This window comes from Cyprinodon variegatus, unplaced genomic scaffold, assembly GCF_000732505.1.
Source record: "Cyprinodon variegatus isolate N-32 unplaced genomic scaffold, C_variegatus-1.0 Scaffold516, whole genome shotgun sequence".
NCBI classification, from domain to species: domain Eukaryota; kingdom Metazoa; phylum Chordata; class Actinopteri; order Cyprinodontiformes; family Cyprinodontidae; genus Cyprinodon; species Cyprinodon variegatus.
In genome coordinates this window covers 103,875-117,403 of record NW_015150969.1, presented here as the reverse complement: position 1 = coordinate 117,403, position 13,529 = coordinate 103,875, and the positions used below count along the sequence as shown (strand labels likewise).

Genomic DNA, 13,529 nt, shown 5'->3' with positions numbered 1-13,529 from the left:
AATTTAATTGAGAAGAGATTCATAATTAATGCAGATAATTAAATTTAATTAAGTTAATTTATATAATACCAATTCACAGCACATCATCTGAAGGAACTTTACAGAGACAATTCAACCAGATCATCCAGTCAGATTGGTTAAGATGTTTTCTAAGGAAAACCAGCTGACTTTACAGCAATTCCTCACACTAAGCATGATTGTAGCGACAATGCAGATGGAAAACTCAATTTTAACAGGAAGAAACTTCCAGCAGAACCAGGCTCAGTGTGAGCGGCCATCTGCTGAGTCCGACTGGGGTTCAAGGAGACGGAAGCAGACATACAGAAAGAAGCAGAGATACAAAAGGCAACTGTCAACCAGCTCCACAGGCGGCCCCATCCAGGAAACACACAGCCAAGCAGATGAGCTCCAAGCCAGCTGGAAGATAACTGTTGTTTATACCATGACCAAAACACAACAGGATATTTGTGTTGTTACAATGAGATTACATGGGTTTATTTCTCCTCCAAAATATTTTATGTTTGTTATTCTTTTTAATTGTGAATAAAGAAAAAGTAGCCATGGCAAATCTAGTCAACTGTGGGAGGTTTTTGCCATGGTCGTTGTTTTTAGTTTTATTTAATCAGGTCGGTAAGAAACTCATTTCAACAGGTTTCTACATGAGGGATTGCCTCTTCGTGTGCATTTGATACCCAATGACAAACTCTGGTATTTGAATTCTGATACTTTCTTTATAGGCTGTACATCTAAAATAAAGCTTGTTTTTCTTCTTCGCCTGTTTATTAGCAGCTTGCAAATATTTTTTTTTTGTGTTTTTTTTATTTTGTATTACTTAACCAAGTATGCTTAAATCTAAATCTTCTTGTTATTTTCTTAAACTTTATCTGAAGTTCTTTAAAATTATCTCCTTTCCTCTTGTCTGCAAACTGCAGCCTGAGGTATATGATAGAATTTAAGAATTAAATTAAAATATGAAGTCATACTCAGGGAAGAATTCGGCTAATGGACACAGCTCCACGAAGCAGAAACCTCTTCAATAAAGTGTATAAAATATATGAGTAAATATAAATTTAAACTAAGAAATGTAAATGTAAATAAAACTAATATTTAGAACTGTATGAGATTCTGAAAACAACCAACCAAAAACATTTCACAGCTTTAGGTAAAGAGAGGGCCAAAATTTCTCCAGTTATGTTAGAGATTGATAGATGGTTGCAAAATGTTTCTCACCGAAATTATTTCAGTCAACGAAGGCAGCAATAAAAAGAGAAATCACAAATTATTAAAGGTGATAAAAAAAATACTAAAGTAGAAGGTTTTTATAAACCTTTTGAGAAATTCACAATCAGATGGTAAACTAACAGAAAAAGACCACAATGGCAAACTGACTTCTGTGTACGTTTTTTATGGATACAGGTGTACTTAGAACTTGTATTTAGTCATTTTCCACTATACAACAAGTCTGTAGAGACTGGAAAATACACATTTGGATTAAACGTTAAAATTTATAAAAGATTGGAAAAGAAATCAATGGAAATATTCAGACAAAAACTTTTCAGAGTGGTCTTTCATAAAGCTAGCTTCATTTCTAAGCCAGACTTAGTTATTCAAGTCTGGCTTATTTTTGTCATTACAGTCTCATAAAGCAGACAGAGCCTGACTTGATTGCTATGGCAAATGAGCCAGTTAACTTAGCTTTGTTTGGAACAGGTTTAAAGCTGAGTATGGCTTGATCCATTTACCTCAAATTATTATATCCTTTTCCTAGGTCCTATCCCTTCACCTTTTGCGAGATCAACAGTAAGAAGACTATTCAAGGTAGGAAAGGAGCTTCAGACTGCTGTATTGAATCCAGACATTCTTCAGCTTTCAAATATGGTTACAATACAGGAATGAATGACACTGGTCAAATTGGAACTACAGCCTTCTGGAAAGAACTACAAAAAAAGTTAGACAAATGTAGCTCATAGCTAAAGTCCTTCATCATAGAACCAAAACCATATGAAGGTGAGGAAATTCTTAAGTATCACACAGAACATACAAAGGAACAACATATTTTGGTTATACTCTGTGAGATGGGCTGTGCTTATACCTACTTTCACTCAAAAGATTGGAAACCATATAGCTTCTAGGTACATCTTGAAGTCCCTATGTAAACTAGTCCTAGTCCTTACATAACTACCAACTTTACTCGGATTGCACTTATGGCAACCACTGAGGCACTTCCACTATTGCTTAAGTGTCCTTAACAATTTAAGGTATTCATAATGAGTCAAACTGTGTATTTTTTTCATCCAGCACCAGGGGCACATTAGGTAATAGACAGGTTATTAGCGCCATCATCTGGTACAAATGGGGCCATCAAAAAATGGCAACAAAATAAGCTAGATATGACAAGAAGAATTTATATTATATAATATATATATATTTATATACAAATCATCAGAATATGCACACACCTTGTTTTGACCCTTTGGTATTCCATGATAAATATGAACATTACAGATTTTTCTATAGAAGGGCTAATTTACTTGACTGACTTAATTGGACCTCAGCTCTTCCACATAATGGCTTGAATATTGTGCTAACACTTACCCAGATACAGTTCTGGACTAAAAATATGATTATAATCTTAAGAATGTAACTAGATTAAAATGGGAAAGAACTGAATTTGACAAAATTTCCAGCATTCAGTATTGTACAGTATTCTTAATAACCTTCTTACATATCATAAGTCTGCATTATATAAGCCCTCTGCGGCCTTTAAGAGCATTTAACACAAAAAAAGCACACAAATTTCACTTGGGTAAAATAAATATCCAGGTACTTTAATGCCAGTACTTTCAGTGAGAAAGGAGCACACTATGCCATCTCATCTTTGTGCGTTTTCATGTGCACAGCAAAACTGCTTCTATGGGTAAACTTTCTTCCGCAGGTCACACATGAAAAAGGCTTCTCCCCTGTATGGATTCTCATGTGACTTGATAAAAGGCTTTTACAAACAAAGCTTTTTTCACAAGTTGTACACGCAAAAGGCTTCTCACCTGTGTGAGCTCTCACATGCTGCCTTAAACTGCCTTTATGGCGGTAACTTTTTTCACAAATACTACATGTGAAAGGCCTCTCGCCTGTGTGGATTCTCATATGATAGGTTAAGCTACTTTTTTCATTATAACCCTTTCCACAGGTTGAACATGTGAAAGGCTTCTCGACCATGTGAGTTATCATGTGGTTTGTTAAATGGCTTTTACGACTGAAACTTTTTCCACAAGTAATACACTCGAAAGGCTTCTCACCTGTGTGAGTTCTCATGTGATAAACTAAAGTACGTTTATGACAAAAACTTATTCCGCATGTTGCACACAGAAAAGGTTTCTCGCCTAAGTGGGCTCTCATGTGAATCTTTAAAAGGCATTTCTGGTAGAAACTTTTACCACAAAAGGGGCATGCGAAAGGTTTATCGCCTGAGTGAGTTCTGATGTGATTAATTAAACCACGTTTGTGACTGTAACTTTTTCCACAGGTTTTACATGGGAAATGCTTCTTCCCTGTGTGAGTTGTCAATTCTTGAGAGAAATCAGTGTTTTGAGAAAGGGAACCATTATCTGGGTTAGTTTCCTTCAGTGTTTTTTGTTTTGAGCTGTCATTAGTACCTTTCTGCTGTCCTGTTTTCTGGCATCTCTGATCTTTTTTCTTCGCTTCATTTCTTATTTTTTCTTGGTCTTCAGAATTCCTTCCCTCCTGATCCTGGTTCCCAACGTCCGAAGATGCCTGACAGATGAGCTGGTACCTCTTTGGTTCTGTTTCATTGTAATTACTTTTCACATTAGAAATGATCAAAATGTTTTCTGTCTCCTCTTTCAGCAAAATCTGCTCTTCATCCTGAGTGATGCAGAGTTGGTTGTCTTCCTGTTTGATCTGTCGATATTCTACTTCCTCTTGTTCTTGTTTTATCTGCAGAGGTTCTGGTTCTTCTTTAAATTTAATGGAGTTCTCTGTTTGGTGGCTGAACCCAAGGAGATCCTCCTCCTCCTCCTTATACACACAATATTGTGAAAGATCTGGGGAAAAGAAAGCAAAAGCTTATATCATACATAGTCACACTTGAAGCAATCCATTGCTAATGTTTTCTTTTTATTTGGACTTAGTGTGGTGCTTTGAAACTGCGCTGATGGTATGGCATCATGCAAACACTGAGAGTTCTCCTTAAAATTGCAGCTCCTTCATCTGCAGCCATAAATCTGTGTATGGATGCCTTTAACGGACTACAGTTAAGTTACTTTCACGAAAATATCAGATATTATATAGGAAAGATTTATACATTTCAGAATTATTAACAATTGCTTGAGTTCAAAACAAATTATAATGTTTATGTGGGATTGTATCAAATTAATTGCATGATATGTGGCTAATAATTCGTTGCCACTTTTTAATGGCACCTTGCATTTGGGCAAATGATGGAGCTAACTAATGGTTAATCGATTATTCAAATAATCATTAATTAATTTAGTAATTGATTAATCATTAACTTGAGAATAGATACTCTAAAACAAGCTTTTAGCTGAAAGAAAGAAGAAATACAATCAACACATTAATGATTGAGCAGAATAGTGGTTATTTGCAGCCCTATCCAGCACATTTCAATACATTTACGTCATTTTTTCTTAAAATAAGTGATTTTTTTTATTGAGGAGGTAAGTGAGACATTTCGAAAATTTAACAAAACAATTTACATTTAAAATAAGAAAAAATAATTCATTGCCTTATTTCAAGTGGATATTATCCAGTTATCTTATTTTAAGAGTAGAAATACTCAGATTAAGGGTAAATACACTTAATCTAAGAAATGCTGACTTATTACTAGATCGTTTTTGCAGTATAACCTTTCCGTCATTAACAGTGCTCACTGTTGATGTATCAATAAAGAACACACATTGTTTGAATTTAGTCAGCCCTAAGCCTGGTTATAAACAGGGTAAGTTTATTGAGTCAATTGCTACAGTAACTGAGTTCATCTCAGAGAAAACCAGCTTTATGAAACCCAATTGACATCAAGATAAAACAAATTTGGTGAACTAAGCCTAAGACTTAAAGATATTGCTGGGCAACAAAAACAATATTAATATAGGTCACAATAGGCACCTGTTCAATATCAACAGAGAATATGTGTAATTGAAAGATCCATCATTTTGTCTGGACTAAAACCAAAACACAAAGCATTCTGATCGAGGGCTGTGTGTGTGTGTGTGTGTGTGTCAAATAGGGACAAAAATAAATCTATAATTATTTATATCAAAGGCTTCATAATACATGTTTTAGCCATTTCACACATCCCTACTAACAGACTAGGGTAGATTTATGAATGACTACTCTGATTAATTACCCATTTATAACTATATAGAAACGTAGTTAGGAGGATTTTTTTTTCTAATATGAAGAATAAGTATTATTCCTCTAAAATATTATTTAATTTGAATTATTAAGTTAATAATTCCCTAAAACTTGAAAAGCCAAACAATACTTTAGCTCTCTTCTGATGATATTTATTCGTTTATGTTTTTTGTATCCATTCTCCCCATTTTTTTCAATTGTATGTTTTTATTATATCTTGTCATATTAACATGCGTACCGCTGGTGTTTCATACCTAATCGCTGTAAAATGACCAGGGGTGTCCGGCGGCTAAAATCCAGCAGTCTGCTATGGCCAATGACCTCCTCCTCGGATTTTATAACTTCTTTAAAATCAGATGATGTTTCCTCATCTGGAGTCAAAGGCTCGTTGATCATTTCTCTATGAGGCTCAATCGAAGACATTTTACTATCAAATGTTCACATATTTACCCCAAAAACCAGAACCGTGTGGAGTCTTCTATTAAATGAACAAAAGCTAACGGTTCCTGCTCTTCTTCTTCTCCTCCTCCTCCTGTGGATCACAAACAATAGTTCGGTGCATACCGCCCCCTGTTGTTAAAAAGGTGAGTAACATCAGGTCTCAGGCTTTTTTCCTCTTAGTGTCTTGCAAAAAAAAAAAAAAAAAAGATAGGTTCCCTCTCGGTGTCTTTATTCCTCATTGCATGATATTACTTCCTGTACCAAGTAATCCTGTGAAGTACCATACTGGTCCTAAATCCCTCACTTTACCAAAAAGCCCCCCCAAGCCCCAAGCTTATATTGTACACTAAAGTAGCATATTAGTTCTCCTTAGTGTCACAGCTTCCCCATTTGCCACTATCATATCCCCCTTTAATAATGTTCTCTATTTTTTTCTTAATCTTGTTTTCTCATTTCTTATGCCTGTTTACTACAAATGTTGTTAGAATTTGTCTTTTAGAATTTGACTATTTTCAATCTAGTGTGTTTAGTCTCTTTCCCACTGAAATTAGTGGGTTAAGGTGGGTTCTTTAAACACGGATCGACCCGCTAACAATCGGCATTAGGCTCCCTTTCCAATGGCACAAAAAGCTGAATCTGACTCCCCGCTGATAAGTTGTGTATAGCCTCTGTCCCCAAACAGCTGCATGTCTGGTGAAGCTATCATAATGGGTTAGTGCTGATGATGTCACCTGTGCAACAGAAATCAGGAAAGTAAAGAATCGGAACAACGCCATGGCAAAGAAAGAGCTTTTGTTTGGCGCTTTTGTCCATCCAAATTCCTCCTACCAGTGCTGTGCCACGTTTACTGAATGCAAGCAGAGTTGTTTTGGCTTGTTAGAGCACATGCAACTGGGTCAATATTGTGATCTATGTCAGTTGGGCTCATTGGTATCACGTTAATGCACAGGTGACCCAGGTCTGCTGCTCCCTTTGTAAACTAATCAGAGAAGAGCTGTTGGAAGGCATTTTTAACCCAGGTCACTTGCCAAATTGACCCCGGTCCACATAGGTCATTGAGCTGTTCCCACTGCCTATAAAAGGTAATGGTTTCCAGGTTTAAATGGTTTGTAAGCCAGTGTGAAAGGAGTATTTGAGAGTGCATTCTTCATAGTGGTTTCAGTTGCCGGAAGTCCCTTTGAGAGTAACACATGATTAGATTGATTGTTGTAAACACTGATCAAAGTGTAGCCTGAACATTTAACTCCCAATAAGTAAGACAATATATGGATGTTGGCTTGTTATGTAGACAGCTAAATAAACGTTTGGATTTAAGAGCAGGTAAACCACTGAGTAGAGAACAGGACAGTTTATTATGAACTCTATACAAAGTAAATACAGTCTCAGTATTGTCAATATTAATACCAATAGTTTCTTGTATTTAATCTCAATGTATCATGAAACTGTTGATCGTTTTGTGATTTTGAGTTTATTACAGCAGAACAACAAAACCAAGCTTCAAAGCAATTTGAAACATGCAAATATTTTTGCACAATAAAACAAAATTAGCACAAAGCCACAAATATTCCTAATTTGTTTGGTCCTGCTGAGCCACGTGACAGTGCAAGACAGTGAGGGTAGGGTGAGCAGCAAAGTGCAATGGCAAGACTTTGCGGAATCTGCTGCAGTCATTGCATGCAGGGAAACAACTTTTTACATTATTTAAGTTCACCAACAATATTAGGATCGATCCACCAACCTCTACTATTCCTCCCTTTTTTTATATATATATACCGGTATATTTCCTGGCTTTTATTTTCCTTCAATTTTATTTATTTATTTAGTTTTTTCATTTAAAGCACTTTGACTTAATCTCTGTACAGAATTGTGCTTAAAAATAAACTTAACTTGTTTTGCCTACCCTCTGAGTAGTCTAAGTTTTTCTCAAAATTGGCCTAACAATACCTTTTTTTATTTCTAGTGTGAAATTTTCAATAAAATATGTCTTCATTGTCGAGTCCTTGCATTAAAGGCTTCTCTATGTTGAACATGATATAGTTCTATTGATTTGAGAGCCAAGCCTTTTAGGTAAAAATGTTGCAATTCCAAGAGGCTTTAACCAAAGCATAGATGAAAATATTGAAACAAAAAGATACATTCCAGGTATCATGTGTCCATTTTGTTGCCATTATACCATTAGCAGTATTTACTCCAAAGAAATAATGTGTGATAGTTCTATTCAAATTTGGAAAACTTTATTCATCACAAATGGTCAATTCCTTTATGGCCTACCAGAAAATCAATCTCTAACATGTATTCACTAAGCAATAAAATCAATTGTCTAAATCTGTAATTATTTCAACTTGTAGTTTTCTTAAGGTACTTTATAAATAAAAAATATCAATGCTCATTTTAATTAAGACAAATTAATATATATCCCTTCGAAATATAATCCCTTTTAAATGTGAAAATTAAACCTTTAAAATATGGTTAATCTTTTAATGTAATCTTCAGAAGATCATCAACTTGAGATGCTCTTAACAAAGGTAATAAAGTTTAGCAAGTAAAACTGAAATAAAAAAAAACCCCACAAGAAACACAAAAACGTTCAAGACAAATCTTTTTATAAAACTTCTATCACAGGACATACATGAAAAATGCTTTTCTCATGTGTGACTTCTCATACGATCAATAAATAGGCTTTTACAACAGAAACCTTTTCTACAGGTAATGCAACCTAAGGCTTCTCACCTGTGTGAGTTCTCATGTGAACTTCTAAAAGTCTTTTATGACTGAACCTTTTTTCACAAGTAGCACACGTGAAAGGCTTCTCACCTTTGTGAGTTATCATGTGATAAGTTAAACCACTTCTCTCAGTGTATGCTTTTTCACACATTGTACATGAAAAAGGTCTCTCGCCTGTGTGAGTTCTTATATGACGTGCTAAATTGCTTTTACGACTAAAATTCTTGTTACAATAATCACATTTGAAAGGTTTTCCAACTGTGTGCATTTTGATGTGATAAGCCAAGCCACTTCTTTCAGTGTATGCCTTTCCACACATTGTACAAGAAAAAAGAGGCCTCTCGCCTGTGTGAGTTCTTATATGACGTGATAAATTGCTTTTACTAATGAAGCGTTTTTCACATTTGTCACATTTGAAAGGTTTCTTACATGTGTGCACTTTCATATGATCGATTAAACTAATTCTTTCACTGTAATTCTTACCACAGGTTGTACATGGAAAAGGTCCCTCATATGAGTGAGTTCTCATGTGGGTATTCAGGTGATTGCTTTTGGAAAATATCTCATCAAACATTTCATAAAAATATTTCTTTTTGTCTGGGTTAGCTTTGTTGTGTGTTTTTTCCTCCAAACTGTCACCAGTGCCTTTCTGCTGTCTGGTTTTCTGGCATCTCTTCTCTTTTTTCTTCTCTTCATGTCTGATTTTTTCTTGGTCTTCAGAGTTGCCATGTTCCTGATCCTGGTTCTCAACATCAGGGGATTGCTGACAGATGAGCTGGCTCCTGTTTGGTTCTGTTTCATAATAATAACTTTTCACATTAGAAATGACCAAAGTGCTATCAGTCTCTTCTTTCAACACAAACTTCTCTTCATCTTGACTGATGCAGAGTTGCTCCTCTTCCTCCTTGATCTGTAGATGTTCTAGTTCTTCTTGCTCTTGTTTTATCTCCAGAGGTTCTGGTTCCTCTTTAACTATGGTGGATTTCTCCTCCTGGAGGCTGAGCTCAGTGGGATCCTTTTCCTCTTTAAACACATAATATTGTGGCAGTTCTGGACAAAAAAGACAAAAAAATAGATTTTATTGTAGCTAAAGAACACATCCTTCACCATGATTACAGAATTACATATATATACACATTCATTCACACCTTTTGTAAATCAGAGTGTTTACTTTTCTCTGCTTAAATCCCTGTTATCCATTAGCATCTATCCATACATGAGGATAATCTGTCATAAAATCCTACTTATGAGAGGGAATTCCACAGGATCTAGTTTGTAGTTTCCTTTTATTTCCTCACCCATAGTCGGAATAAAAATCGGCCATCCTGAGAGGAAACTCTGGAAGTTTCCTAACTGTCAATACAAAATAAAAATTATGCTTAAAATAAGAAAATAAGATCAATTAGTTGGTCCAATGTAACCCGTGAAACATTCTCGTTTTCAGTAAGCCAACTGATCTGGAAATCTGTTAAAAGTTCACCAGATTCAGAGAGTATGGGGTCATAAAGTAGGGTTGGCCTCATTTAATGTATAATTGTCTGTGTATATATTGGCAGCTTGGTCTGATCTGTCTGCCCTTACTGCTCTCTCAGCACGGCCCTTACTCGATGAAGGGTCTATGTAATTATTGGCTTGGCCGTTGGTACTACATAAATAAATATATAAATATATATATATATATATATATATATATATATATATATATATATATATATATACACATACATACATATATAGGACTTCACAGCAATATGTAGTTCCAACGGCCAATATATATATTTATTTTATTTATTTTTTTTTTTTAGTTAGACCAGTAAGAATGTTAACAATACTTGCGCTACAGCACCAGACAACCACAATTTTATCATTTTCAGGGTGGCTTACTTTTAAAATAAAAATAAATTTATCACTTTGACACACACTTCTTGGTTCTTGGCATCAAGATTACTGTAATTCATGGTAATGGATAGGCACATCCCACTGCATATTCAGTATGAAGTCCATTAGGTCTATAAATCATGTAATATAACATATTATACAAATCCATCACAACAAAATGAGTGTGTTAAGGGAGCATAATAATATTGTACTTAGATATTACACATATACACACACACACACACCCCATCTGATAATAGTTGTGCTAAAATGATGAAGTACATGTAATATACATGTATTGATTAAATTGCCATGATTTTACATCAAGATTGAATTACAAGTGCATGTTTGTAAATGCCATATATATATATATATATATATATATATATATATATATATATATATATATATATATATATATATATATAATAACCTGTGAAAAGTAATCCCACAGCAGGAAACTGCTTGTTTTTGCAGCCAAATTCTACACATCGGCATGTTTATGGCACGATTCCCTAAGAGTGGGGAGTACCAAGATGGCGGCAGGTGACATCAGTTTTTTCCTATCGGATATCCGGTGAATATATAGATATCAGTGGTTGTAACCGATTAAGAAAGGCCCGAAAATAGGCAACAAGCTTATAGAGGCACCGGAGCTGAAGTACTGATGTGTCAGTCTGCTCTTCAAACAATATTCTAGTCAGAAAAAGTTTAATAAAAAGGCTGCTCTTTTTAACACATTTTTAGTTAAAACTTACATGTTTCTTTAAAGACAATGCTTGATTTAACAGCCTTTTAATTCAGACCCCGAGTTCTGCATCGCACCTAACTTTCCTTAACCTTTCTATTCACTAAGCCTTCAGGACTGAGGGTGTTTCATACCTTTTTGGTCGAAGATGATCGAAGGAGTCGGGCTAAAATCCACCATCAGTCTGCATTGACCATTCACCTCCTTTTCGGACTTGACGATCATTTCTTTAACCTCAGTGCATTTTTCTTCGGCAGGAGTTAACTGCTCGTTGCTGATCTCTATCTGGAGCTGATCAGATAACATGTTTACTCCAAACGATCACATATATAATCCTAGAAACCAGAACCTTCTTGGAACTACTTTCTAACAGGAAAGCTAATGATCCCGTGTGTTTCGCTGCATGTGCACGGAAGAAACTGTAAACTAACTTTTGTTCCGCTTGGAATTTTCTATTCACTACTTTATTACAATTCCTCATAGTATCAAATACATTCTAATAGGCATATTATTTGAAGGTTATTAAAAGTAACTCAACTGAATTACTGAATATGCACAAATTTTCAAACATATTTCTGATAATTATTGCAAATTTTCCACCAATAGCTAAAAAAACACAATATTTAAGATAAGAGTGTCAGACTACGGTAACAGAAAATTTATACTGAGGTTTATATTTTCAAAATGTATTTAAAAATGGGTGTGAGTATTGGCATAGGTTTAGTGATATAAAATTCATTGTGATACTTGGGTCATGAAACAATATTATAATGATATTACAATACCATTATACCGTGCAATATTCTACCCTGCTTATATCAAAATTAAATGTAGAGATAAAAAAGCAAGTGCTGTATGTCTTGTTGTAACACTCTAAGATGATTATTTCCCACCCCAGTAAGGATAGTAAATATCTTATTTGATCAGATGTTATTTGGACTGTCATATGTTGTTTATGAACACATGTCCTACTAGCTGTGTGTTAGAAACACAAATGAAAGAGTGAATGGAGCTGAAATCATGGTCAAATAGACAATTCTGCACATGCATGGAATAAATTTACCACAAATTCCGTTCAAAATGTGAATTTATTAACAAAACTCATTCAGCTCCAAGTCAAACATATTTCAGTTAAAGACTCTTGACTAAAAACTAGTGAAACTCAACTAAACTAAGCTACTAGAGGAAGTGAAAAAATGGTTGAAAACCATTTCACAGTGTAGGATGGATTTTGTGTTTGAAAAACAGTTTATCTTGAAGAATTTGGGGTGTGTTTAAATTAGCTCTATTCTAATTTAGAGCAATTAGAATGTTTTCAGACCAATTCACAATGCAAATCCATGAGGTGAATAAAGCATTGCTTGCCCAAATAATGTTTTATTAAATGATTTGCTTAATCAGGAACCAGTAACTTTCAGTTAAATGATTCTTTACCCTTCTTAAAATAGCTAGCAGCGAATAGACATGGGGACTCCATTAAATGACTTATGGTCATAATTTGGTCATGGAAATGTAAAGAACATATGAGAAAAAAACATGAACACTAATTTTATATCAGTGTTAAAACCTTAGTGAAATAAAGCATGCCCAAGCTTCAACAACAGCTCTAAACATATTACTGCAGCATAGCATACCATGCGATCCAACCTGTTGGCTTTGCTCATAAGTAAACACATTAAATGATCAACATCATTAAGACATATTAACTAGATTCTGTCCCTAACTGTGCCAGACCTTATACCTCTGTTCCTGTCCATTTTGGAAGGTTTGAGTTTTCCTTTGTTCCATGCGGCTCACACCAAGGGAAAAGCTTCTTCAGGAGACTTTACCCTCCAGTCTGGCTCTGTAAGTTCTGAAACTCAGAGACGTGTTGCAAAAAGTCTGTTTTGCAGCAGTTCAGTTCTGAAATTTCAACTACCATGACTTATCCTTAGTCATTCTTGAGTTCTGGGCCTTTAGGCCTGGTGTCATGGTGGTGTCCTCTTGAAATGTGAACCCCCAGACAGCTCCACTGAAAGAGAGATTGTCTGTGCTGTGGATTTTACTGTCAGACTTCATCAGAAGATATTGATTATTCAAGGGAAAAATAGAGTCAAAACATCCGATTTATAATTCACAGGCTTTATGCAAATTTTCTCTGAACAAAGAAAATGCAGTTGCAAGCACTGTCATCATAAAATAAATTGCAAGTTTAGACATCATATATGCATATATATATATATATACATATATATATATACATATACATATATATATATACATATACATATATGTATATATATATATATATACATACATATATATATATACATATATATATACATATACATAAACATATATACATATA

General features: G+C 34.7%; 2 protein-coding genes across 2 annotated transcripts; both read right to left on the bottom strand.

Annotated features, from left to right (window-relative positions):
• Positions 1–299: 299 nt before the first annotated feature.
• Positions 300–5,912, bottom strand: LOC107094944 (gastrula zinc finger protein XlCGF57.1-like). Its single transcript, XM_015390867.1, has 2 exons — positions 5,646–5,912; positions 300–4,061 (listed from the first exon to the last, which is right to left on the bottom strand). The coding sequence occupies exons 1-2, from the start codon at positions 5,812–5,814 to the stop codon at positions 2,863–2,865; spliced, it is 1,368 nt and encodes a 455-aa protein (XP_015246353.1). The 5' UTR covers positions 5,815–5,912; the 3' UTR covers positions 300–2,862.
• Positions 5,913–8,425: 2,513 nt separating this feature from the next.
• Positions 8,426–11,580, bottom strand: LOC107094948 (zinc finger protein OZF-like). The gene is made up of 2 exons (XM_015390870.1): positions 11,317–11,580; positions 8,426–9,606 (listed from the first exon to the last, which is right to left on the bottom strand). The coding sequence occupies exons 1-2, from the start codon at positions 11,486–11,488 to the stop codon at positions 8,549–8,551; spliced, it is 1,230 nt and encodes a 409-aa protein (XP_015246356.1). The 5' UTR covers positions 11,489–11,580; the 3' UTR covers positions 8,426–8,548.
• Positions 11,581–13,529: the final 1,949 nt, after the last annotated feature.